The sequence below is a fragment of the Molossus molossus genome, unplaced genomic scaffold, assembly GCF_014108415.1.
Source record: "Molossus molossus isolate mMolMol1 unplaced genomic scaffold, mMolMol1.p scaffold_m16_p_23, whole genome shotgun sequence".
Taxonomy (NCBI): Eukaryota; Metazoa; Chordata; class Mammalia; order Chiroptera; family Molossidae; genus Molossus; species Molossus molossus.
Genome location: NW_023425359.1, coordinates 2,504,917 through 2,532,620, shown reverse-complemented (window position 1 = coordinate 2,532,620; position 27,704 = coordinate 2,504,917). Strand labels below are relative to the sequence as shown.

The following is a 27,704-nucleotide window of genomic DNA, read 5'->3' as shown; positions in this document are numbered from 1 at the left end:
TCTTATAACTTCAGCCTCTTGCTGTGGGATGTTGGCTACACTGGAACAAGGTTTGTTTTACTATCATTAGCCGTATACTTGTGCACTTAGGTAAAGCAGTAAAAACTACTGTTTGATAAGGGTTCTGGGAAATGTTTTCTCTCATGTGAAGTGCCACTGGAGTTTTTGAATACAAGACTCAGACGTGTGCACTGCTTCTCAACCAGCCCGGGAGCTCGGCCGGTCCCGTCTCCCTCCCTCCAGCTCTGCCAACGTCCAAACACCGTCCAGCTGGCCGCAGGGCTCATACATACCGGTTGTAATAAATCAGAGGAGTCTGACAGTCCTAGTAGACGGGTATTGGTTTTAAATTACTAAAAGTAAAGGGTTCTTTATAAAATCTTGTCTGAGATGTCAGACTGTAATTTTTGACGCCCAAATGTTTTTTCTTTACATCATTCAAACAAGGCAGCTAAAAGTCAGTCTTCATGGAGGATTTTATTTTTTGTTATAAAAATCATTAGAAAGTTGCCCTGGCCAGTTTGGCTCAGTGATTAGAGCGTCAGCCCGTGGACCAGAGAGTTGCGAGTTTGATTCTGGCCAAGAGCGTGTACCTTGGTTGCAGTTCGGTCCCAACCCTGGTCGGGGTCATGCGGGAGGCAACTAGTCGAAGTGTCTCTCTCTCTCTCCCTCTCCCACTCCAACTGAAGATAAACAGAAAAATGTCCTCAGGTGAGGATTTAAAAAAATCACTAAAACAGCAAATATTTAATATTCTGAAGAGCATGTTTTCAGCTTGCTTTTACTGTCAGAGCTAAGAAAATGGAGTGTGGGTTTTTTTGTTTTGTTTTAAACGTTTCTCCCCTAGTGAGTTCCCTTTGTTCTGACTGCCAAGTTGGTTTCAAAGACTCTTTCTGGCTATCCAGCCGTTAGAACAAATCCTGTGGATTAGACAAAGAAATAACCTGAAGGAGCCACGTACAGGCCTAGTTTTTGTAGGAATATAAAACATACTTTTTAAAAACAGAACTGAAAAAAAAATCAAATAGGTCCCCCCCCCCCCTTTTTTTAGTTGATAAATATATGTTCATCTTTTAGGACAGTCTTTACTTCACATAGAAAGAACTATAACACAAAAATTAGAAAAAACCCTGAACAGTGTTCTAATGTATATTCTGTACCCAATCTTAAATGGTTTTGGAAAATCCCTAAAAGAAAACTAAACAATATAGCTGGCATTCTTGTATCTTCAAGGGACCCTACATCATGTCACAAAACATGGGAAGAACAAAACTTTGTAAAAAAATGAAGAAGTGTAAGAAAGGAAAAATGTATACATTAGGTTACTAGAACGATTCACAGTTAGCGTCAAAGTCGATCATCAGACGGTCATTCCAAGGAAAGGTGAGTTGGAAACTAACAAATAAGAGTAAGATATTCAGTGGGTGACTGAAGACCCCCAGATCAAAGTGAAAGTAACATCACTGACAACTTTCAAGAGAGCTGTATTTATAATCAGAATTGCGTATTTTATCAACTGTATTGAATAACTCTATTTACAGAAGTAATTTGGCTACCCACAAATGTCATTACTAATGATTTATTACACACTAATCCTTACTAATGATTTATTACAAGTCAGACTAAACAGAACTTCAAATTTGTCTTGTTAAAAATTAACTTCAGCCCTGGCCGGTTTGCCTCAGTGGTTGAAATGTTGGCCTGCAGACCAAAAACTTGTGGGTTCGGTTCTGGTCAAGGGCATATACCTCAGTTGTGGTTTGGTCCCCGGCCCTGGTCAGCATCGATGTGTCTCTCTCACATCTATGTTTCTGTCTCTCTATCTCTCTCTCTCCTTCCCACTCTGTCTGAAAAATAAATGAAATAATATCCTCGGCTGAGGATTAAAAAATAAAGTAAAACTTAACTTTGGCCCTGTCCAGGTGGTTCAGTTGGTTGAATGTCGTCCCATACACTGGGGGCTAGATTCCCAGTCAGGGCACATACCCAGGTTGCTCGATCCCTGGTCAGAGCGCATACGGGAGGCAACCAATCAATGTGTCTCTCATTTCAATGTTTCTCTCTCTCTCTCCCTTTCTTCCTTCGACTCTCTTTAAAAAAAAAAAAACAATCAATGGAAAAATATCAATAAAGTCCCTATCCACTACTTGTGAGAGAAAGCAACTCTCCTTTCAACTCACGAACACAGATTGTTTTGGCAGATAGGTAAGTTTTAGGTAAGTTTTATTTGACAGAATGGATTCAAGCTACCACAGTGACAAGTAACGTAAGTTCTGTGGATATACTACAATACTGGGATGCTTAAAGATAATTTCCAAACCTATTTTATTATCTTAAAATAGATTATACATACCTGAGGATAAAAATATAATTGAAATGACTCTTACCTGATGTTGCACATCAGAATTTGTTGGGCAGTTCAAAGGAATTGGATCACACTCTTCAACTAGGAAAAAAGACACAAAGTTTGATAAAGGAAGGCACAGCCCGTGGTGAGAGGCCCAGTGAGCGCTCCGTAGGACATGCTGCCCTGACATCAGTCAGGAGGCCTGGCTGGCACTCCGCCCCACCGAGGGCCCCTCGCCAAGCCACGCTCCTTACCAGGACACCAGCACGCCCCGCCTACGCCTGCGTGGTGGGCTCCTGTTCCCGGCCAGCCCACTTTATTCAGCCCCCGTTATTCATTATTCCTTTAGGGTGGCATTTTCACTGTCCTGTCCTCCCTTGGGGACCACGGGCACCACATCCTCTTGACACAAGGCCTGTCTCCCACAGTGCCTGGCTGGTCACTCAGTCCCCAGGGGAGCCCCATGTGGCCCTGGGTGCATGCAGTGTCCTTGTCCCCAGGCTGAGCTGTGCCTCATATATGGCTATCCAGTGCCAGGGGCTGTGTGCGGCCATGTCCATAACCTCAGGGCAGGGCTTCTCCCTCAAAAACTAGGTGACTAGCCCTGGCCGGTTTGGCTCAGCGGTTAGAGCGTCAACCTGCGGTCCGGAGAGACCCGGGTTCGGTTCCCGCTAAGGGCATGTGCCTAGGTTGCAGTTTGTCCCCGGCCCTGGTTGGTCGTACGGGTGGCAGCCACTCGATGTGTCCCTTTCACATCGATGTTTCTCTCTCTCTCTCTCTTCCTCTCTCTCCCTCCCACTCTATCTGTGCAAAAAATGGAAAAAAATGTCCTCGGGTGAGGATAAATAAAAAAAAAACCAAAAAAAAAAACTAGGTGACTAGGAGGCACACATTCCCCTCCGACGGGCATTATATGTCAAATTCACTGTGTCATTCGTCTGCCTGACATTCTACTGAGCCCTCTGGATAGCAGACAGGGGGCTTATACTTGTCTCAACAGCTCACCTCCCGGAAGTCACGCCCAGCCATCTGAATTCTGCTGTGAAGCTGGGACTGATTGCCAGGAGGTCCAAGGAGCACGACAGCTGGAGCCGTCTAACCCCTTTCAAAATTCACAGCTAGGGGGACTCCCACTCTCAGGTCGTCCGTCTTCCACGTGCTAACGTCACAGGTCCCCAACATGCGGTGACAGTTGTACAGATGTATTAAAAGTGGGGGAGGAGGGAGATTTTGCTACGTTAGATTTTTTTTTTTTTTATCCTCACCCGAGGATATTTTTCCATTTTTTATACAGATAGAGTGGGAGGGAGAAAGAGGAAGGGAGAGAGAGAGAGAAACATCGACGTGAAGGGACACATCGAGTGGCTGCCACCCGCACGACCAACCAGGGCCGGGGACAGACTGCAACCGAGGTACATGCCCTTAGCGGGACCGAACCCGGGTCTCTCCGGACCGCAGGCCGACGCTCTAACTGCTGAGCCAAACTGGCCAGGGCTACGTTAGATTTTTTTAAATCCTCGTCCAAGGATATATTTATTGATTTCAGAGAGAGGAAGGGAGAGAGAAAGAGAGAGAAACACCGATGTGAGAGAGAAACATCAGTTGATTGCCTCCCATAAGCACCCTGACTAGGGATCAAAACCACAACCTAGGTTTGTGCCCTGACTGGTAATTGAACCCCCAACATTTTAGTGTACGGGACAACGCTCTGCCCAACTGAGCCACCCAGACAGGGTGCTCCATCGCTTTTTATCTTTAAGCTCAGAATCCCATGCAGTGCCCTGAACTTGAGAGCTGACAGAAATGCAGTGTTATAAAAGAAATGTTTCGTGTCATGTACATTTTTAGAGTTATAAAGCCCTAAATAGAGAATCATTTAACTCGGGGTTCAAAAGTGAAAAGTGAATGAAAGATTGATCCATCTGTTTATTTCTTACCTTCGTTAACATTCGTTCATTCACCTACTGTGTGCTAGGCTGGCTGCAGGTTTGTTCAAATAAGGGCTGTACTCGCGGCCTCCTGCATAGTTCTGACTAGAGAACAGGGTTCTTTCCTTAGTGGTATTACCTGAGAACTTTTAAGTAAACGTGGTCCTTTTCTGAGATTCTATGCGGCATCTTTTAAGCTAGAGCAGTGGAGACCCTGCTTAGGCGTGTGTTTCTCGAGATACAGGCCTCATGGGGTTAGTGGGTCCTGGGCTCCACCCCAGGCCTAACCTGGAATATCAGGCCCCAGGATTCTGACATCCAACAAGCACCCTGCGGATCCTGATGCAGACTAACGTGCGAGTTGTGGTCCACAGTAAAAGCCAAGGACCTGTGATTTTAAGTCCTTCGACTTCTCACAATGGCTCATGTCAGACTGTCAACTCCACAGTTTTGTAAAATTGGGGCATTTCCCCCCAATATAATGATAACTTGAATTTAAATAGAAACTTTTCTTATGTGGTACCCTCTCCCTTGCTCTCTGCAAAAGAAAAAAAAATTGCAGAATGGTCATCTTTGTATTCAGATCACAATTTGGGGAGGAGGGCTAGTTTTGGGTTTATTATAACAAGAGATTCCCAAGAGAGTCTGGGTCAAGGTGGGTGGGAGGGAGCATAGGTATGGAATGAGCAGGACAGGGATGCACAGAAAATCATGCAGGTGGTCAGGTGTTCAGTGTAAGTGTGAACAAGAAAACCTGTTAACAAAATACTGTCACTGTGTAAGGTAAGACAGCATGTAAACACCACAGGTCAGCTTGCGTTTGAGGGCACATTTTCACTTCTGAATTATTTTAGTGATTTCCTTAGTACCTGCTTACCTTCTCCTAACTTTTTCAAATTGAACTACTACTTCTACATTTAGTTAACAAATTGTTCTAAAGGCCCCCAAATATCATCTATGCTTAAGTTCAAATTCCTCAAAATTATTAAAAATAAAATCAGTCTACTTCTCTTTTAACTTTATATTCACTGTAAAATTGAAAATGAAAGAAAAGAGCAATAACATCAGCAAAAATGAAGATGATAGACTGCTGATGGATTTGTGATGCATTTACGTGCAATTTCCCCTCGCTATGAATAGTGGCTCAAAAATCAGAATTCCTTTTCCAAAGACATTTTTCTCTCAAAATGTGGAGTGACATTCCCTTCAGAACCCCTGAGCCAGCATTTTCTGTGAGGGTCCAGGAATTCTGTCCGATCTCATATTAGTCCTGAGTTCGGCCTCAGACAGTCACAGGACACATGTCCTACCAGGAAGGGTCCTGAGAGCGTGAGCCCTGAAGTCTGCACAGCCCGTGGGGGCAGAAGCCACACACCTGCTCCAGCGAGGAAACAGGCCTTCTAACACTCCACCTGAAAACATGCTCATCACTAAACGTGCTCCATTTCCACAGCTGATTTACGATCAAACCGCATTACTCAAACCACTCCAGTTGGGACCGTGTTAAGGAATTAGCTTTCTACTGTCGATGAATAAGTAGGAATATACTGGCAGTATAATAAAGATTTTGTGAAAACATGTTAATCTGTTTAAGAAAATAAATTTTGAGGACTTCTTAACCATATGGAAATTGCTAAACCTAATTACAAAGGACTCATTTACTAAATAAGTAGGCCCCCCCCCTAAAATCATCTAAATGCTGGAGTCTGAGTTTGTACTTAATTTGATTTCATTTACTTTTTTTTAAATCCTCACCCAAGGATATTTTTCCATTTATTTTCAGGCAGAGTGGAAGGGAAAGACAGAGGGGGAGAGAGAGAGAGAGAGAGAGAGAGAGAGAGAGAGAGAAACATCGATGTGAGAGAGACACATCGACTGGCCACCTCCCGCATGAACCTGACCCCAACCAGGGCCAGGGACCGAACTGCAGCCAAGGCACATGGCCTTGACAGGAATCGAACCCGGTACTCTTTGGTCTAAGAGCTGATGCTCTCACTGCTGAGCCAAACCGGCCAGGGCTGATTACATTTACTTTTAAATCTATAAATTAGTCTCTTCACTAATTCATATGGGTTTTCTCTCTCTAAAAACATCAATGAGAAAATTACCAGAAACATTTAATGATGATATTGGCCCTATTATGGTATATTAAAAAAATACTAGTAGACATTAAATTGTTAAATTATTGAATGCAAATATTGGAGTAAGTGTTTAGACTTCTGGATATGGTTCATTATATGTAAGATGATGTATTGCTTTGGAGATAAGAAAGTATGTGCCTAACAACACTTCTCCCCGTAAATAAAGGCAGAAGAAAGATCTAGTGTATGGCTTTTACTGTCATGTTACTTGTCAACTCATCATCATTTTAATTAAGGTTTTATAAAATCAAATTCTAGGAGGAACCCAATAGTACAGTTGCTGTAGTACTAGGTTGCTAAGCAACAATCTTTTTCTTTCAAAACAGGAAGTCTTGGTCAAGGGTGATAAAAAAGATCTCTAGATATGCCCTGTCCGGTTTGGCTCAGCAGTTAAGAGTGTCGACCTGCGGTCCACAGAGATCCGGGTTTCATTCCCGCTAAGGACATGTACCTCGGTTGCAGTTTGTCCCCAGCCCTGGTTGGTCATGCAGGTGGCGGCCACTCGATGTGTCCCTTTCACGTCGATGTTTCTCTCTCTCTCCCTCACGCTCTATCTGAGTAAAAAATGGAAAAATGTCTTCGGGTGAAGATAAAAAAAAAAAAAAGATCTTTAGATAGATCAAACCATGATGGTGCATTCCTGGAGTCTCTGCAGCTCATTCTTTGTCTAATATAGTCCCATTCTGCTGCTCTGCTAAGAAAGCTTTCAACAGTCTTCAACGCTGATCTTCACAGCTCTTTTGCGAGATTCCCTGTACCCTTCTGATGTTTGAGTATGTCAGGCACCGTCCTGGACTCGGTCCACTGACAAGCACCCTGGGAGGTGGTGGGTGCTAACATGTCCTCCTTGCACTACAGACAGGAAACTGAGACCCCGGGCTGAAGTCACCACTGGGTCCACTGGGAGCGGGGCCGAGTTCTGGTCTCTCTCCTGCACGCCTAAATGGCAGGCATAGCAAGTTCTTGAAGCTTCTCAGTCTGGCTCTCAGAGTGAGGTCTGGGTCCCAGCCAGTTAGGTAAGTGTGAACATGCAGGTTACCTGGCCTGACCCCAGACCCACCCTCATGATTTCAGAGCAGCGAGGCCAAGGTCTGCATTATTTTATCCTCACCCGAGGACTTTTTTTTTTTTTTGCATTTATCTTAAGATAAAGCAGGAGGAAGAGAGAGAGAGAGAGAGAGAGAGAGAGAGAAACATCGATGTGAGAGAGATACATCAACTAGTTGCCACCCACACAACCCCAACCAGGGCCGGGGACAAACTGCAACCGAGGTACATGCCCTTAGCGGGAACCGAACCCGGGTCTCTCTAACCGCTGAGCCAAACTGGCCAGGGCTCATGAGGATTCTTCACCGCACCCTGAAGTCCTCAGTGCCACCCAGGTCTGAGTCCTAGCTGCCTGGGGTCCAGGCTTGCACCGTCCAGTCCCCTGCAGAACCAGAGAACCACAGGCTGGGGGATTCGGGACATTCAAAGTCATCCCTGGAGAGGGGAGGGCAGTGAGCTCGCAGAGCCTCCCTAATAGCCAGGTGGGGCTCACACCTGGTCTTTCCTAGCCTACCACCATTCCTGGGACACGCACAGGAGGCACACGGAATAAAACTCCAGAGGTGTAATTTCAGGGAGCAGGGGAAGAGTCTGGTGAGCAGGGACTGGAGGGGAGGGGAAACTTGGCAGAGCTCCCGACTTAAGCACAGGTGGGCCCTGGCAGGAGCTCTTGCCCACCTTGTCAGTGACCCTAGTTACCTAGTACTGCAGACCTCACTGGGCACCCACAGTGTGTGCTTCCCTCCTGGAGAGGGAAGTCCTCCCTCTCCAGGAAGCGGGGGAAGAGGGGCAGCTCTGAAGTTGGTCAGAGCTGATTGTTCCCCTCCCCTCCTCTCTGGGGTGTCAGCAGAACACACGGTAAAGGTAAAGGCTCCAGTGTGACAGCCAGCAGCCTGGCCTCCAGGAGGGACACAGCCCCACAGGCTGCCCTGCAGGGGACACTAGGACAGACAAAGGCTCAGCCCCCTTTGAGGTCTGCACCGTCCCCAAGCATCTATGGGCTGGGAGAGAGTGCTGTTTTTGCCTTGGGGCCTGACAAGCATCCCTCCCTTGGTAACAGAACGGACTTTCCTGTGGTTTGGGCGGAAATGACTGTATACCCTCCCCACCCACCCAACCTCAAGGCTCAGCCCCAGCCAAAGTCCTCCAGCGTCCTGGTAACCACAACCAATTCAGTGATGGCTGCGTGGCCAAACTGCTCATGTAACAGATGTCCCTGCAATTGTGCTGTGGGTGCTGGGGGGAGGTCCCTCTCTCCACCATCTCCAGCAGCGCGAGGTGAAGCTAAAGGTGTTGGGGACCATCTTTCCCACCACATGGGGAGAACCTGAGCAGAGCATGAGAGGCAACCAACTGAAGTGCCTCTCCCCCTCCCTCTCCCTCCCTCCCTTCTCTCTCTAGAAAACAATGAACAAGTTATCCCTGGGTGAGGATTACCAAAAAACAAAACGAAAAAAGCACCACAGGAATTTTTTTTTTTATCCTCACCTGAGGACATTTTTTTCCATTTTTTGTTCAAATAGAGTGGGAGGGAGAGAGAGGAAGAGAGAGAGAGAGAGAAACATCGATGTGAAAGGGACACATCGAGTGGCTGCCACCCACATGACCAACCAGGGCCAGGGACAAACTGCAACCGAGGTACATGCCCTTAGTGGGAACCGAACCCAGGTCTCTCTGGACCACAGGCCGATGCTCTAACCGCTGAGCCAAACCGGCCAGGGTAGGAATTTTAAATATAATGTTATAATTTACAGATTTTAATAAGTAAATTCATGCCTGAGACAATCATCCAAAAAGCCATGAACTAAATGATTGGTATGTTTCTGTTTCACAATTTTAAATAATAAAAAATTACTTTGACTAGTGCTTCATTCAGGATATTAAAATAATCACAAGTTCAAGGACTTATATTAACTGTACATACCTTTAGGGAGTCCCGTGTCTTGAATAGGATATTTGTCTGACTGCAGAAACCAACAAGAGAGGAAAGTTATTTTTAAACACCACAGTCAATTATATGATCAAAGTAAAAAGAAAGCTTTGTCTTGGGAGAGTCATGATTTTAATTAAAACGTTGCACGCTTTTAGCCTTGGACTCATCATCAGGGCTGACCCGTAACTTGTTTGTATTCTCAAGTTATAGAAATGAAATCAAGGTTGACGAGAAGTTAATGTTGGAACAGGGAACAGAATGAGCCTTCCTAATTTTCTCAGCTCTGACCACTACCCCACATGTCCTCTCTTGTGTGCTGTGCTGGTCTTCCTCCCTATTTCCTGTAGTTTAAAATGAGGAGCATTTGTTTTCATGAATTCTGGGTGCAGACCCATTCTGTCCTGCCATTTCTGTGTCATTTGTTTGGGTCAGTAAGCATGTGTCCTGGGCCGTATTCTCCGTTCCAGGGCTCTGTCCTGCATTGACCAGAATGGATTCAGAAGTCACACTGGATTAAGTCACACCCTACTCCAGCAGGGCCTACAAATCAGTCACCAGCACGATTCCGCAGTTCCCAGCGCTGGTACCGGGCCCAACAACAGCAGCACTCTTATAATGACACATTTCGTTGTTGGCACCTACAGCATGCCAGCGGCCAAAGTTCTGGGAACACTGACTTCTGATTATACAATGCAGTCATTCTCGGAAGACTTACATGAGAACTTTCCCCATCCGGTCCCTAACCCAGCTCAGCTCCCACTAGCCCGGCATCTGGGCCTTTGGGTCCACTGTCCTCCAGCCAGACCTAAGCTGTACACCAAATCTCCCGCGGGCCTCACCCATGTCTTCCTTGGATGGAAGAGAAAAAGAAACAAATATGAAACCAAGGGTTTTGTTTTAAATTTCTTTCCTTGGAGCTTCTCTGGAGCTGGGCAGTAAAGTTTCAGGACCTCTAGAAGCCTCCAGCCCCTTTCCACAAAAGAAATCAATCAACCAACCAACCAACCAATCACAGAGAACTTAAAAGTCAAACAGTTTTCCCCGACTAAATCTTGACGCTCTGCTCCCCAGAAAAAGCACCTGTCTCGCAACACTTCCCAGGCTTCTCTGTAAAGTACTGTCTGTTTGTTCAGAGAGAAGAGAAGGGACTATAATCTCTGAGTCCCAGACTCTGACTCCGTGTTAATTAAACATCAAGTGTAGGTTATCTGGGGAGATGGACATCTGAACCAGGCCTAGAGGGTGCCTAGGACTAGGTGACTGAGGGGAAGGACATGGTGACTGCAGACGGTGGACACAGTGGAGCAAGGCCAGGGCCAGAGACGGGTCTGAAGCAGAAGCGGCAGATGTCCACAGAGTGGCCAGGGAGGGTGGGCAGAGTTCTGAAGCAGGGGCAGGTCTGAGTCCCTCCTGGATTGCTTCCAAGTTGGGCAGCTGACCTCGCTCCCTGGGCCTCAGTTTCATCTATGCAGTGGGCAGTGCCCACCATCTAGGGCAGCTGTGGGGATTAAACATGGTGCCCAGCTGGTACATGGGCAGCACTCAGTCACCGAAAGCTGTTCCTACTTTTTCCTTCAATCTCTAGTTAGATATTTTGAAGAAGGGGTCATTAAACAGAGACAGTATTAAAGGGGGCCGAGTACACCAAGGCCTTGCATGATCTAAGATCACTTCTGCCCGGTGCCAAACAGGAGCAGAGTCTAAAGCCACTTTGAGCCTGGAGGAACCCAAAGCTCATTATGGCCACAGCAATTACCACGGTAAAGAAACTCACCTTGAGAAAGTCTCATTTGGGGGTTTCTGACATTTATGTAAATATCAAGTAGTAAAAAATGTAAAGAAATAACAAAGGGAAAAAAGGAAAAACAAGAGGTGTCACCGTCAGTGAAAATCTGTAACCTACCACGGTGAAGGAGAAGGTGCTTGGGTCCGTGTCCTCCACGGGCTCCTCGGCCACGCGATCTGTGGAAAACAAGCACAGAGAATTTTCCTTGCTGTAAGAGCACCACGGTGCCCTTCGGAAACTGTCCTCGTGTGGGTGCGGACAGCCACTGTCCGGCTGAGGAAATCCTGCTTTCAGTCATCAGTGGGACAAAGTAAGAAGGGATGGGTTCAGACTGCATCAGAAAGAGATTAGGACGCACTTTATTTTTTAAAACAATTTATGTATAAGTATCTACAAGTACTCAGAGTTACAAATAACCACAAACCGTGCCGATGGGACACGAACGACTCCCTTACATATTGGCTCTGATTGTAACTTGGAGTGGAAATCATTTAACTCAGATTTCTGCTTCGTCCCCTATTCTTCTGCAATCTGTTTCTATCATATTAAAATATTAAGCATCTGAACGTGGTTCATGTGAACTGCTAAAGTAAAACTACCCTCAGACTAGTTATTTTTTTAATCACCCCAAGGATATATATTATTTTTTACTGAGTTTAGAGAGAGAGGAAGGGAGAAGGAGAATCAATGTAAGAGAGAAACATCTATCAGTTGCCTCTCGTGTGTGCCCTGACCAGGGGTTGAACCCACGACCTAGGCATGTGCCCTGACTGGGGATCGAAACTGCAACCTTTTTGGTGTATGAGGTGACACGCTAACCAATCCAGCCACCCGGCCGGGGCACCTCCCAGAATCTTTATCAAACAAAAAGTGATTTTGATTTTGCAATATTTTGCTTGTGTTTTATCACTGGTTAAGGAATTTAATGAGGAAATTTAGAAAAGGAACAGGCTACCACTGGATCTTATGAATTTGTGCAAATTAGAAAAAATTCCTCCTTTCCGAGACACTTCACAAAACATCTGCCAAAAAAACAAATCTTAATGAATGACCTTATCTGTTTGAGTGGGATCTGCAGATCTGCACTGTGTGACCTGCAAAACTCTAAGTGGCAGCCTTAGCCAGCCAAGGGTCAACTCCCACTGTCCCCATCCTCACCACGGGCACACCGCACCGGACCGGGTCCAAACGAGCAGAGCAGGACAATCCACTGAGACGGGCAGAGCCTGCCTATCTGAGAGCGGCCTTTCCACAGTTCCTGACAACGCCCAAGGAGAAGCGTGTGAAAGGTGACAGCCTACAGTCCCTGGGGAGATCAAAGGGGGGACCCAGCGAGTGGCCTCTCACGGAGTAGGGGCAGACGCCTGCAGCCTCACGAGCAGAGCCCAGGGGTGGCACGGCCACCGGAGGGAACGCACAGAGGGCTAACTCCGGTCCCAGGCCTGACAGTGACGGCGTGTGCCTGCCCAGGAACAGAGGGCTGCCGGATCTCAGGGTCCCCTCAGCTTGGACAAGGAAGACAATGGTTCCCACCCTGATGCACCAAAATTTCTAGACCCCTCCCTCGTTTTCCAAGCACAACATCACCCTCTCAGATTCCTATGTGACCCTAAGGAGGGGGCCGGGCCCCCAATTTGGACTGAAATGGAATTCCTGCCAGCCCAGTGGAATATAGACTCCGATTTGGATTTAAGTCAACACAAAGAAAATAAGAACAAGCTGTGTTGTTAACGCCATCCTGAGTTTGCGGAACTCCTGATGCCCACGAAGCAGGCAATTGAGGACAACATGAGCACTCTGGATTGACGACGTGGAAACAGGATGAGTGGATGCCCAGCCTGGGGCACGGCTGGGCAGGGCTGGAGAAGGGCCTGCCGAGGATTTCACATGTGTTGAAGCTAGCCAGGAGAAAGGTCGGAGGAAAAGCATTCTAGGCAGAGGAACAGCACAGGCAAAGTGCTAGGAAGGAGAACGGACACGGCAGTTAGTGTGGTTCGACAGGCCCAGCCAGGCACACCCGTGGGCTGTTCTTTCCCTACTTCTCCCGCCTGGCTCCTGGCTGGGCAGAGGGTGGTGGGAGCCACACTAAGTAGCCTCAGGCCCTTCTTCTCTGCGATCACAGCCTCATCTCAACCACCTCCTCTTCACTGAAGTGTACCTGGATGACCCCGTTTTGAAACACTCCCCCGCCACTGAGCAGTTGGAACAGGTATGAACGATGGAGTTTCAGGTCAATAGCTGTGCAGGACTGGGGTGCTGGGTGGGTGGGGGGAGGGTTCTAAATGACCTGGGCAGCATCCTGTGTTCATGACAAGCTAGCCCTGTTTCCTACACACAAAGGAGCGTGGTGAGGAAGCGAAGAGAAGAGACGCAGAGGAGGACAGTGGGGGAGACGGCTAGAGAGGCCGACGGCAGCGGAGGTGCAGAGAGGACGAAAGCAGGACAGTTGACAGGAAGGCACACACTGGGCTTGGGGCGCTGCCTGCGTCCTCTCTGCATGCTACTGAAAGCTAGTGGTCTGGCCTGGGACAAACCCAGCGGTGTGACCTTGGCTGGCTGGGGGAAGGGTTTGCAGCCTCAGGCTCTGCCTCCGTAAGGTGAGAGGTCCCGGTCTCTGGGGCCCACACCCAGCTGATCACGGTCACTCTGGTCAGGGTTGGGAACTACCAGGCGGGATGAACTTCCAGTGGCCTCCAAGCTGACCGAGCGCTGACAGCGGGGCATGTCTCAGAGGGCTCTGAGCTGACCGGGAAGACACAAGCAGATGACAGCAGGGTTTGGGGGCACCAGAGTCTTGCTCTGGTCTGAGATCCCCTAGAATAAATGGAGGCACAGTTGGGAAGAACAAAGAATTTAAGTTTCCTGTTTTCTGAATCATGACAGCCAAATGAGAAGGCCATTGGGACAGGCACCATGTTCAGGTGGCAGAGGCGGCGGGTTTGGGGGTCAGGGGCGGCGGGTTCGGGGGATAGGGGCAGCGGGTTCGGGGGGCACAGGGGACCTTCTGGCTGCTCCGGGCCACAGCTCTGCTGTCTCGGGCAACAGCTTGCTCCCTAAGCTGCCTCTACTTCCTGGACGGGTCACTCTAAACAAAGGAGTCAAAAGGTCAAAAGAAAAAAGCCCAAACTTGAGCAGGATTAATCCAGACTATCCAGTGGTGAGAAACTGGCTCAGAGCTGAACTGCAGGGTGGCCGGGTCCCCGGAAGCCGGGAAGCACTGCTGCGGTGTGACGGCCGTTTTGCAGAGCCTGGCTGACACCAACGGGAAGACATGCTGCTCTTGGTTACGAGTACAAACTGAAGGTGCTGTTTTCACACTACTTGTAAATGTAACCTGTTCACAGCCGTGCTGGCTACGAACTACGCAAGAGGCAGGTAGGTACACAGAGCTGGATCTTCTGTGGTGGGGGTAGGGACAGACAAGTTCTTAGTTCATATGAAAAATAAACCAGTAAATTCTCAAAAATAAACTACAGCAATTAAAAGTTTGAGGCTAGCCCCCTGGCCGGTTTGGCTCAGCGGTTAGAGTATCTGCCTACGGTCCAGAGAGACCCAGGTTCGGTTCCCGCTAAGGGCACGTACCTCAGTTTGCAGTTTGTCCCCGGCCCTGGTTGGTCGTGCGGGTGGCAGCCACTCGATGTGTCCCTTTCACATCGATGTTTCTCTCTCTCTCTTCCTCGCTCTCCCACCCACTCTATTCCTTGGGTGAGGAAAAAAAAAAAGAAAAAAAAAAAGTTTGATCCTAGCATAGACTGAATAAATAGAATGGAGAATCTAGAAATAGACCCAAATGTCTACGAGAATAAAGAAAAAATATGAAGAAATAAACAATGCATAGATCACCCCAAAGTAGTGGGCAGCCGACCAAGGGGATCTCATTGACGGCAGTGAGAGTGATGTTTATCCACATGAGCATCTTCTGGGGAGTTCCTCAACAGGCACGAGAGAAACCCACCCACGGTGACCTGATGCCCTGAACCGGCCCCTGGCCTGGCTCTCAGAGGCCTCAGGTGAGAGCACATGGTCATTGTTTCTCTGGACCTCATGTCCCTTGCTTGTAGTATTCAGGGATGAACAGAGAACCTCCACATACTTGTCCAGCTTTAAAAGTCCATGAATGGCTCTGGCAGCTTGGCTCAGCGGTTAGAGTGTTGGTCTGCGGTCCAGAGAGACCCGGGTTTGGTTCCTGCTAAGGGCACGTACCTCAGTTGCAGTTCGTTCCCGGCCCTGGTTGGGTAGTACATGCGGGAGGCAGTCACTCGATGTGTCCCTTTTACATCGATGTTTCTCTCTCTCTCTTCCTCTCTCTCTCCCCCACTCTATCTGCACAAAAAATGGAAAGGTGCCCTCGGGTAAGGATTAAAAAAAAAAAAAGGTCCATGAGTGGCCTTTGCCAGTTGGCTCTGCGGTTGGAGTGTTGCCCTGCGGGCCAGTGAGTCAGGGGTTTGATTCCGGTCAAGGGCATGTACCTAGGTTGCAGTTCATCCCCGGCCTTGGTCGGGTCATGTGGGAGGCAACCAGTCGATGTGTCTCTCTCACATCAATGTTTCTCTCTCTCTCTCCCCCTTTCTCCCTCCTGCTCTATCTGAAGATAAATGGAAAAATATCCTCCAGTGAGGATTAAAAAAAGAAGTCCATGAGTGGTGAGAAGCAGGGGCCTGGCAGGTAAGAGGGCACCTTCAGGTTGAAGGCCACTGTGACAGAAGAAGCCCGGTTCACAGCACTTGTCACCCACTGAGAGACCCAAATCTCATCGATGACAAGCAGAGCTCCCACTGAGCTGGTGCCCACCTGCGCTGTGCAGTTCACAGTCTCAGTTCATCCTTAGGGTGACTCTGGGAAAGGTACAAGTGTCCCCCTGTTTACATACTGAGTGTCCGAAGTCACAGGGCAAAGGAAGAGCCAGAATTTGGATCTGGGACTGTCTAGCTTGAAATGCTGCCTATTTCCACGACCGTCATGTACAGCCCACCTGACAGACTCTCTGGGGACAATCTGTGTCCAAATGTCCCCTTTTTATTAGGGTACTAGCCTACTCTAACAACCTTGTTTAAACTTGATGAATTCTGTAAAGACTCTGTTTCTAAATAAGGTCACATCCTAAGGTACTGAAAGTTAGGATGCCAACAAAATTTGGGGGAAGAACACTGTTCCACCCATAACAGTCCACTCTCTGTCTCCCCAAATTCATGTCCTTCCCACATGTAAAATACATTCATCTGACATCCCCAGAATCACTCCAGCATCAACCCTAAATCCACAATCTCATCTACTCATCATCCATTCGAAGACCCACATCTCATCACCTGTGGAACGGGACCTCTCAGGAGCCCGGGACCGCGCAGCGAACAATCATCGCATGCGCCCGTGGCCGCACTGTCGAGTTGTGACATCTGCCTTTATTAGTCACGTTGCATAAAGGCCAATAGTTCCTTGGGACAGTTTCTTCAAGGAAGTTCAAAGATCTGCTCTAATGGTGTCCTTTCAGAGAAAACAGGGAAGCATGTCCGAGTTCCCCAAATTCCCAGCATCTTGAGCCAAAAGGGAGGGGGCCTTCATGCTTTCTGATGAAGAATTAAAGCTGATTCTTTGACCTAGTGATTTCAGAGTTAATTTACTTCTCCTGTTATTATTTTGCATACGACAGCTTTTCTTTTGACCCATAGCTGTTTGCATTACTGACTATAAAACTCGGAGCGTGCTAACCGCACTCAGGATTACCAAAGCCCTCGGAGAGGCAGAACCGCCGTGGGTGGTGCTGACACTAAGTTATTCCTCCTCCTGTTTTCAGCAGCCGTCTGTCATCCTCGGACCTCATAGCAGGGGCTGAACGAGCCGAGAAAGGACCGGGGATCAAGCCAGGAGGCTTCTAACATTCCGTGTGTCAGTCATGTCCATGGGGCTTCAGAGGGGCAGGGGAGAAAGATGGAACAATGGGTCACAGGAGGAGGTTCAGACAAGGGTAGAGAGGAGAAAACAGGCATTGTAAGAACAAAAAAGAAATGAAGTGGGCACTGGAGAACCCCACGGGGAGGGAGGGGTTCGCGAGCGGTGGTCTGGAGAACTAGCTGTCCCGCGTTCCGAAGGGTGCTGCTGCAGCGTGTGAGGGGGCAGGTGGCACCTCGGACCCATCTGAGCACACAGGAGGGGTGGGAGGGCCGAGAGCTGAGCTGCCACCCCAGGGCCCTCCTGAGCTGGTCTCTGGAACCGGGCTGGGGGAGGGGTAAAGGGCATGCTGCTCCGGCCAGGCCCTCTGCTCACCGCAGTGAAGGCAGTGAACAGTGCCACCCCTCAGCCCAGCCTTTCAAAGCCTTTTCTTTGTCTTAACTTCTGTATGAACACAACCCAGCCTTTATTCACATCTGACAGACTCCCTCCGTGCTGGACTGTTGACTAGTGGTGTAGTGAGACAGCCACACTGTGACCAGCATTTCCTCCCATGTGACCTCAGCAATCCTGTCAGTGTTCTTGGTAAAAAGGTGTTGATTTAACTGCGTTCAGAACAAAGTATAACCATATACACACACCTTTATTAAACATCTTTTTATACAAGGTAACTTCAGTCCCCATATCTAACCTTCCAGGGCGCCAGGATGGGAAGAGCTTTTGCGCCCAGAGTTTGAAGCACAAGTGGTCACACTCTCTCCCTCACTGAGGCAGGGAGCCGGCCAGCACTGCGTGCTGGGTGCTGCGCAGGTGTGGCAGGTATCTGCGGAGCAAGGCAGATGCACACTCTGTCCAAGAGCATATCGTCCAACGGGGGAGGCAGTGCGTAATAATCATGGTTAGGAACTGACACGAGCTCAAAGAAAAGGTCCAGGGCCCACGAGCGTGTGTATCACAGGCCTGATCTATGTGACTTCTGAGCTGAAAGCTGAAGGAGGTACTGGAGTGGGGACAGGTGAAGGGAGCCTTCCAGGCAGCAGGAACGGCCTGTGCAAAAGCCAGGAGGCAGAGGTACAAGGGCTCTCCAGGAAACCCAAGGAGGCAGTGAGGCTGCAGGACGGAGCGGCAGGGACAGAGGCCAGTTCACAGGTACGGAAGCAATTTAAGCCAGAGGATTTGTTGGAAAGTCGGTGCAGGTTTCTAGGTAGAGAATGACAGGCTCTGAGTTGTGTTGAAAAGCCACTCTGCCCACCTTTTGGTGAATGAGTTGACGGAATGCACTAGTGGGTGTGAAACCCCAGTTGGGAGATGAGTGTAGGAAATCAGGGGAGGGAGGATGGAAACCTAGTGTGGGATGGGGAGGTACCAAGTTCCACGTATTGGCACCCCTGTGGCTTCATTACAAAAGTGGAAGGGGTAGGTGGGTATGTCCTGGAGGTTACAGACACTAAATGAGATGTTTGAGGGGGAGTAATTTTTAAATCTTTTTAAAATGGGGGAACCCTCATCTTATTGATAAATTCCAGAGTGGGCATGGGCATGAGGACATCTTTCAGATGCCTGAATAAGTTCTTCACTCTCTGCAAGTGACAAGATATCTCTACCTTAGGAGGCAAAGATTTCACCTCCAGGCGCTGCTTGGCAAAGTCAAGGAGACATTCCTTCTGTAGACACCCAGCTATCATCATATCCTCAGTCTGCCATCATGCCACAGGTGCTGGGATTTCCAAACCCCTTTTTCCAGGTTGGGAGCCCCCGTTTGGTTGGGCCAAGGCCACTCAGAGACCATCCCAGACTCTAAATTCCACAGTGGTGGCCTCATTACACTATTGACTCACTGAGGCTTTTTATACATGTGTGCAGATGAAGCTGTGCTTCCCAGCACCACCTTCCCCGGTGCCTTTGATTGGGGGGTAGAGGGCGCAGGCAGATTTTACATTTATCCCCATTTGATGCAACCCTATCAAGATCCTTTTGAATTCCTCTCACCATCATCATTTAATGAGACCTGAGACCACTGTTAGTCAAGTCTGGCCTAAGACCTCGTGCACCATGTCAATTAGGTTCTCAGAGGGGAGGTGGATGTGGAGGTGGGGAGTGGGGGGTTTCTCCCTTTATGTCCCTTCTGTTTTTCCAAACAATGGGTATGGAGGGAGGGGAAGGCCATTCAGACAGTGTATTTATTTTACATCTCCCATAGATAAACTGTTTACCATTCCCACTTGAAGAATTTAGTTCTTTAAAATGTTCAAACCCAGCACGTCACCATGCCAATGTGGCTGTCATCTCCAGAAACTGTTTCCTCCTAACTGCTCAAGCCACAAATTAATGATGAAACATTCAAGTTCTGTCTCTGTCCCTGCCCAAGCCCAAGAAACAGAATATGAAATACATTTACCTAAGCAGTTACATGCGGTTCTGTATCTGGGTATCTGGTCTCCCCCACCCTTTTCAACCTCCACAAACCTAGACAAGCCTCCGGCGCTCATTCATTCCTGTGTTTCTCAAACATTCACTGCGGACTGGGCCCACCTTGTGGGAGAGCAAGGGCAGAGGACTCCTGGGAGGTGAGGCCTGAAGAGAATTTTAAACTTCAAGTGAGACGGGAGAAAATCCAGATTCTGGCCTTAGGCACAAACACGGTGTTTTAAAGTAAGGACAGGACTAGAGGCCCTCTAGTCGGAGACCCCACAGGTGGGTTCCACAGGTGGATGGGGCTCTTGGTTTGGGGAAGTTTATGAAATAGCTCGAGGGCCAATATTTAGCACAAACGTATTTACTCCAAGTGAAGTGAGACGAGGAGAAACAAGGGCCCAGGAGAGGGAAAAGGAGAGCCTGGAAGACAAGGGGAATCCACCCCTTCGCTCTTTGCCAGAGGTTGGAGGGACTTGTCCCAACCTGGCGGAGGAGTCCCGAACAAAAGCGCTGGGAGGTGGAGAGCGGAAGGGCGCCCGGTGCACGCGTGGGTGATGGGGAAAGGGTCGGGTGGGGGTAGGGACCTTGTGCCACTGTCCCCTGCCGACCCCAAGCGGACCCCGGCCGGGCACGTCTCAGGGTCACCGGAGGCTTGGCCCCGACCCCCCGCCGCGGCCGGGCGCCTCCACGTGAGCGCGCGGCGCGGTGCCACTTTACCTGCGCGCAGAGGGTCGTCCGGAGAAGCCATGGGGCGGGTGGGCAGACGAGCGCCCGAGCGGGGCTGGCAGCCTCCGGGCGGAGGGAGCGCACGGCGGGGACCGAGAGCCTGCGGGACGGCCGCGCGGAGCACGCGCCCGGCCCTGCGCCCCGCCTCCAGCTCTGGCTCCCGCTCCTCCCTCTCCTCCTCTCCTCCTCCTCCGCCCTCTCCTCCTCCTCCTCCCTCTCCTCGTCCTCCTCTCCTCCTCCGCCCGGCCTCGCGCTCACTTCCTGCTCGGCAGCCAGCGGAGACCCTTCTCCGCGGGCCCGGGTTCCTCCTGCGACAGGCGGGCGGGGCCGGGCGCGGGGACCGGCCCGGTGCCCGTGCCTCCAAGCCCCGCGGTCCCTCTTGCCCGCGTCCCGGTCCCGGGGCAGGTCCCCGAGCTCACGCGATTGCGTCCCCGGCGGGCTAAGGACGTGAACCGTAAAACCCACGCAGCCGCCCCTGTCCGCCAGCCGGGACACCCGGCGCGCAGGCCCGGGCAGAGATGCCCGCGGGCGCTCGCGGCCACACAGCGTCCCGATCTCGGGGAAGACCGAGCCGCTGCAAGACGGCACACGCTAGTGACTTGTACCGTGGCTTCTCTGGCATTCGTTCCCCCAAGACCTGCGGGGCGAGCGCTACCCAAGGGAAGGCCACGCCCGCACACTCGCGCGGCCTCTCCGGAGAAAGAGCTGCGGTTCTCTCGGAAATGCTGGATTGGTTCTTAAAAACGACTAAGTTTTAATTTAAAGGGATTTTATACTGATTACTTACGTGAACACAGACTAGGAACGTTTACTAAGAATATACAGGTTGTGGCAAAAGTAGGTTTACAGTTGTGAGTACCTGAAATAGAGTTCATTCTTGTATTATTTATTATATTCTCTTCCGTATGAACAACTGTAAACCTACTTTTGCCCCACGTGTATTTAAGATTGTTATACTTTAACTAAACCTATCATCAATCTCAAATCTATTATACAAAGGTGATGGACAACTTAAATTTAAAAGAAATCTCTTAAGGGTTTTAAAATAATCTACCTCTGCCTTCAATGCATAAAAATAGAAAGATAGGAATTGGTCTGAAAGAAATAAGTAATAGCTCTTAGTGCATATTTTTAGCAATTCATCAAAAAGGAGCAGCCTCTAGCTAACAACTCAGCTCAAAAATGCAAGAAAGCAGCAAATATCTACATACCCTCTTGGTGACCACGGCCTTGCTGTGTGCCTCTTGCCACTTGTTTGGTGGTCCTGAGGCCCATGGCACTCTCCAGATTGGCTTTATTCTCTGACATGTGCCATGAAAGCAGGACACTCAGAGCAGAGTTCCACTGAGTGTCTAAGGAGAGAAATGCTTTCTGGACGAAGCCTTCCCTGGGAAATTTGTGGGTGGCAGGATAAACCTCCCCTTGGTCTGCCCTCTGATAAGAACGGAAATTTTTTTAAGGGTATTTTTCTCTTAGAATTCATTTTGAGGTCAGGTTTGTGGTTCTTTCTGTATTTCTCTTGAAGATGGAATTATTGCAGAGGTTGGTTATCAGAAATGACCTATCAAGTTGGGTTATCTGGTTAGCAACACGCCCTAAGCAACCTGAGCATTGCTCTAAAGCTGGTTTGCTTTTCAAAGCCCTGAACTATATATTTCTTCTTCCTATCACTCCATTCTTTATTATATCAAATAGAAGATGAGTGACAGAAATGCATCTTAAAGTTAATTTTTTAAAAGGAAGATTGGAGACATATATACTGTTTTTATTCCCTTTCATTCCATTTCGTTGTACCTCTTTTCTTATGAATTATAACCATACCCTAATTACCTTTATTTTTACCATGGGCTGTGTGAACTATAAAGCATAATGCAAATGGAAGATATTGTGGCAACTGACCAAAAGAAAAGTAATTTAACAACAATTCTTATACACTGGAATTCCCAAAGGGTTCTGATACAGTCTACTTGCTGTCACATTATGCCTCTTGCTTTTGCTCCTATTGCTGCCTGGAGTATTTTAAACCACTCTTTAAAATGCACATTTTCAACATTTCCTAATCGTACCTAAATATGAATAAATCTTGGAACCATGTGTTAAATTTCATGCTGCTGTTGCTGCACTGCTCTCTGAGTGACTTCCAGTTTTCCTTTTTCCAAACATGGGAATTGCAGATTTGGTAGTTACAGTGGAAGACATACTGGATTTCACTCATGGTCCTGTTGCCATGAGTTTGTGCTACTTTAGAAAGTACCCAAAATTCCAAATAAGAATTTGCAGGATTGTGAAAATTCAATGAAATATTGTACATATCAAAATATCTAAGCCAGTGCCTGTGACATAGTAGGTACAAATAAACTAGTTACCTTCCTGTGTTCGTTCTTTCATTTGGAATTTAGTCTATTGAGAGAGGCTCCTATCACCTCTGTTACAAGAAACAAACCAGTATTTATTATAGTGTTTGTACATAGAGCATGGATCAGTGGATTGACTGGTAGCATCCATTAACACAGTTTTTAACTCCACCCTGCCCCCCAAGCACCAAACAAAATGTCAAGCCATGGGAAAACCAAAGTGAGAAGTCCTGACTCCCGGGAGTTTATGGCCAAGAGAAATTTGCAAATATTGTTTCACTGTAGCCTAGAGTAATGAAAGTTTAAACCAGGAAGGGTGTGTGTGTGGAAGAAAGGTTGTATGGAAGATGAGTGGCTCAGACTGACTGTTGCCATGGAAGCTCTTAGGTAAACACTGAGAACCTTCATTCATGACAATTTGGCCACAGCCTTGAGTGGGAAGAACTTGTTGGTCTTGTATCTTTCACAAATAGATCATGGCAATTATCAGGAACGTTGTTATCTTCAAATGGAAAAAAACGGCAACTCAAAATATATTTTATTTGATTCATCATGGAATATGTTGTTTTTGTTCATTTTTACACCATTCTGGGTATACTTCAATTTATGTAACTTGAAATAAAGTTACATTATTGAACCGCATACTCCATTAATTTCAAAAGGCACGTACACTGTGCACAAATGAACTCAGCACGTTGGGCTCCCCAGCAGGGTTTGATTTGCAGAGAAGTGGCTAGAGCTACCATGGTCATGGACTACAGGAGGCTCCTTATGAGCTGGAATGGGACAGCACCTCAGGTGAATTTGCTGGATACACCCAGTGGAAGTGTGTAGTGGGGAAGAGGCCCAAGTGAGAGTTAAGCGGTTCACTTGTCTCTTCATCTTTGGCATAGGAGACATATTTTGTTAAATTTTGTCCAGAGTTTGTGAAGGCAATTGTAGTGGATCTCTGTTTTGCCATCTAACATTTTTTTTTTTTTAATCCTCATCCGAGGACATTTTCCCATTTTTCATTCAGATAGAGTGGGAGGAAGAGAGAGAGAAACATCGATGTGAAAGGGACACATCAAGTGGTTGCAACCATGGAGGTATACGTGCCCTTAGCGGGAACTGAACCCTGGTCTCTCTGGACTGCAGGCCGACACTCTAACTGCTGAGCCAAACCGGCCAGGGCGCCATCTAACTTTTCCTAATAACGCCCCAGATTGTTTCTGGAAAACCACCCTTCCCGCACTCAGTCCTTGAGATTCAGTGGTGGCAATATCACCCCTGGCTCCTGACTCCAGGGGTTGGCATGTGACCCAGTACTGGCCTTTCAGGGCATGACTGAATGAGCAAGGAGCCCACGGAGGTGCATGGGACCTTTACCAGGACAGTTAGAAGGTGGGTCTTTAAATAATTAGCCCAAGATCACACAGCTGGTATTTGGTGGAAAAAATGAGCAAGACTGAAACGTTCAGGAGGGTCCACATCATAGAGAGCCTTGACATCCAGACAAAAGCACTGGAAATGATTCTTCAGGCAACAGGAAGCCAGGAAGCTAGGTTTTGAGAAGTGCCATATGAAAATTGATGTTTTTGGAGGATTAGTCTGGCAGCTGTGTGTAGGATAGAACAGAGCAAGGGGAGGACGGAGGCTGAGAGACCATTTAATCTTTACAATACACTGTAATTTATTACAGAGTTCAATTTACATCCTTGTGAGGGAAACACATATTTAAACATGTAAAATGTTCTTTTGTTGCTTTTTTAAGCATTCATTGTTTCCCATGAATGTTTGCTCTGTTGATTTGCATATACATATAACAAGGATATATTCCAAAATGTTAACAGAAAGACTAAAAAAATTAAATAAGTAAAATATTATCACTTTTGTTGCTTTGAATCTTGTTTTGTTTGATGGGGCACAACTTTCTGGTGCATACATTTAGTATGAATCATTCTGGAAGGTTCCTCTACTTCTCACTTATGCAGTCAGTGCCCTTCTAGTGCAGGGGATAAAACCTCTCTTGCCCATTCCTACCAGCTTAGTTTTAATTATTTACCCATTAAGAAGACACTTGGGCTAGCGCTGGACAGGTGGCTCCGTTGGTTAGAACATCATCCTGATATCCTAAGGTTACAGGCTTGATACCCAGTCAGGGCACATACAAGAATCAACCAATGCATGAATAAATAAGTGGAACAACAAATCTCTCTCTCTCTCTCTCTCTCTCAATAAATAAATAAATAAATAAAGACAAGTGGGCTAGAAACCACAGTTTGGGTGCTGTGTTTGGTATCCCACAAAGAGAACAGCATAATATGGACGATTCTCAGGATGATTCTCAGTTGGTGGTGTATTGCTAAAAACACTTAGATGCCATGGGTGGGGAGTGGGAGATGTGGAGGGCAGGAGAGACAGGGAGAAGAGTTGCACTGTGCAGGGAGCACTTTTATTCCAGAAATGGTCCTGAGCCCAGGATCTGCACAGGCAGGTCCTGGTGCCTGACCTCAGCACCATTTCCAGCTGCTTTCTTAGTGAACACCTTCATAGGTAACAATTTATATGTGCTCCAGATTTTGAGAGAAAATCAACTCAAAGAGATGAACTTCATATATTAAAATCTGAAACCCAAGTCACTAAAGTCTTTCTTTTGCTTTTGCTGTTAAAATAAAAGGGCAAATGAGAAGGAGGCCTGGTGTTAGCAGTGACCAAGTAAAAACTGCACAGTCAGCACCAAGAGCTGTTTCCTGTGCTTTGAACCCCCAGGATGTAGAACACAGGCTCAGGCTCATGACTCAGAAGTCTAGAAGATCATCAACCATTAAAAAACAATTCTTATAATATCACTTAAAGATATACTGTGATATATTAAAGATGTATGCAATAAACTAAAACAACCATCAAAATAACACAATATAACACTTATAAAGGTTATACCTAATAAGCCAATAAAGGAGATAAAATGAGGTCAGAAAGGATAGAGCCTGACAATTTCTTAAAAAACTAAGTGTACAAATACTAGATGATCCAGCCATTCCACCCTTAGTTATTCACCCAAGAGCAGTGAAAGCATATTTAAAAGACTTGTATGTGAATGTAGAACCTAAAACTATACAACATACAGAAGAAAACATAGGAGAAATTTTTGTGACTTTGGGTTATGCAAAAATATGTTAGGTTCAACACCAAAATTACAATACCTATAAAAAAATTAAAAATTAGACTTCATACAATTTTAAAACTTTTGCTTTTCTAGAGAAAATATTTGCAAATACTTTTATCTAAAATATAAGAAGAGCTCTCAACCTTAATTATAAGAAAATAAACAAACCAATTAAAATGGATAAAATAGTCAAAGAAAATTACACCAAAGAAGATGGCAAGTAAGCACATGAATACCTGCTCACATCACTAGTCTCTGGGGAAATACTAATTAAAACCATTATGAGATACAACTCAACCCCTGTTAGAATTATTAGCAGCAGTGAAATGGCACCAGGTGTTAGGTGGGTGGAGTCAGACTGGACCTCGGTTCAGCAACCTGGTATTTGAGTTCTGGCTGAGAAAGAATTCAGAACCAAGACTCAAACTGTAAGAGAAAGTTTATTTAGAAAGTCGCAGAGATAGAAGTGAGCCATAGAAGACATGGGCTCAGGAAGCAAGTTACAGAGGCAAAAGAAAGGCCCTTAGAGTGAAGGAGAAAGAGAAAGAGAAAGGCAAGGAACATTGCCTGAGGAAAGCAGGTGGGGAAAGACAGGGTGTGCTCCCTAGAGAGAGTCAAAATGGGTCCTCCATCTTGAGGTCTCAAGGGAAGAACCCAGTAAACTGTTCATCAGCTTTCCAGGTGTGTCCTTTCAGGGTCATGATCTCTACTGAGTGGTTGGCACCAGGGCAGGGGGTCATTAGTCATCACAGCTGGTCCTGATGTCACTTGTCTAGTTTTGTTGTTTTACTGGCCCTGGAGCTGAAACACTGCGGAGGCCTGGAAGTATTTGATGCAGGTCCTGGGGGCTTAATGCTTAAGAGCTGTTCTCCATCTCCCTTGTTGGTTCCCTCTCTAAGAGGGCCTAATCCCCATGACTAGCAACATGCCAGGGGAGGAATGGTCAGGGGAGGGTCCAAACAACATGACAAGCAGTATGAAAGGTCAGGGGCTCTAAACTGCATGAATAGCTATCTGGAATGTCAGGGTGTTATCAGTGGGGAGAGCTCCTCATCCCCACCTGTTGCTGGGGGATGTGGGATTGTTGGGGTGCAAGTGGAACAAGAATTTCTGGAGGCCCCACATGAGGATGAGATACTGTAGAAAGCTTTATCTCTGTGGAATTACATCCCTGAATTTCCAAGATCCCATTTCCCTTGATCCCACCAAGGAAGATGCCCCATTTTGCTTTTAGCAGAGCTAGGATCAAAACCCGTGCCCAGAGTTTCCACTCAACACCTGTTAGAATTATTAGCAGCAGTGAAATGGCACCAGGTGTTAGACGGGTGGAGTCAGACTGGACCTCGGTTCAGCAACCTGGTATTTGAGTTCTGGCTGAGAAAGAATTCAGAACCAAGACTCAAACTGTAAGAGAAAGTTTATTTAGAAAGTCACAGAGACTTTGGAACACAGGTCCAGTCCAGCATCAGGCTAGCTTAGTTTGTGTTCCCAGTTGCAGTGCATCAGTCCATTGTACGTGTGTCTGCAGGGCCACATAGCTATGGAGGGAACACAGGCAGGAACAAAGCCAAAGGAACCAGAGAACCAAGAGCACTGAGAGAGAAAGAGAGAATTCCTTTGTCTAGGGGATTATGTATTCCCACATTTTCACAGGTTTGTAGTGGCACCACCTACTCTGGCCAATGTTTCTAGGATTGACTGGCAGTAAGCACCTTCCTGATGTTACCCTGACTCACTGTGCATGCACCCATCTCCCCTTTTGTCCAGTCCTTCCCCCACTAATCTGCAGAGAATAGGACAGTGGTTGCCTGGGGAGTGTGAAATTGCATCTTCCTGGTGAAGCTGCCCAAATAACATGCCAATAATGTCTGGCCTGCCTTTTCTCCTTTTCTATCATTAATAACTAGCTAATTACAATGGTATCAAGGGGGTCTAAACTGCATGACCAACAATATGCTAGGGAAGGAATGGTAAACCTTGGGATAAGGTCCTT

At 47.4% G+C, this 27,704-nt stretch overlaps 1 protein-coding gene across 1 annotated transcript in view; it reads right to left on the bottom strand.

Annotated features, from left to right (window-relative positions):
- The window catches only part of EDARADD (EDAR associated death domain), a 50,333-nt gene extending 30,102 nt beyond the window's left edge, over nt 1–20,231 (bottom strand). The window contains exons 1-4 of the mRNA XM_036277751.1: nt 20,201–20,231; nt 11,300–11,358; nt 9,388–9,427; nt 2,388–2,446 (exon numbers count right to left, since the gene is read on the bottom strand). Coding sequence (XP_036133644.1) covers nt 2,388–2,446; nt 9,388–9,427; nt 11,300–11,358; nt 20,201–20,231 — 189 coding nt within the window. The remainder of the gene's footprint in view (nt 1–2,387; nt 2,447–9,387; nt 9,428–11,299; nt 11,359–20,200) is intronic.
- Between the last annotated feature and the right edge of the window lie 7,473 nt (nt 20,232–27,704).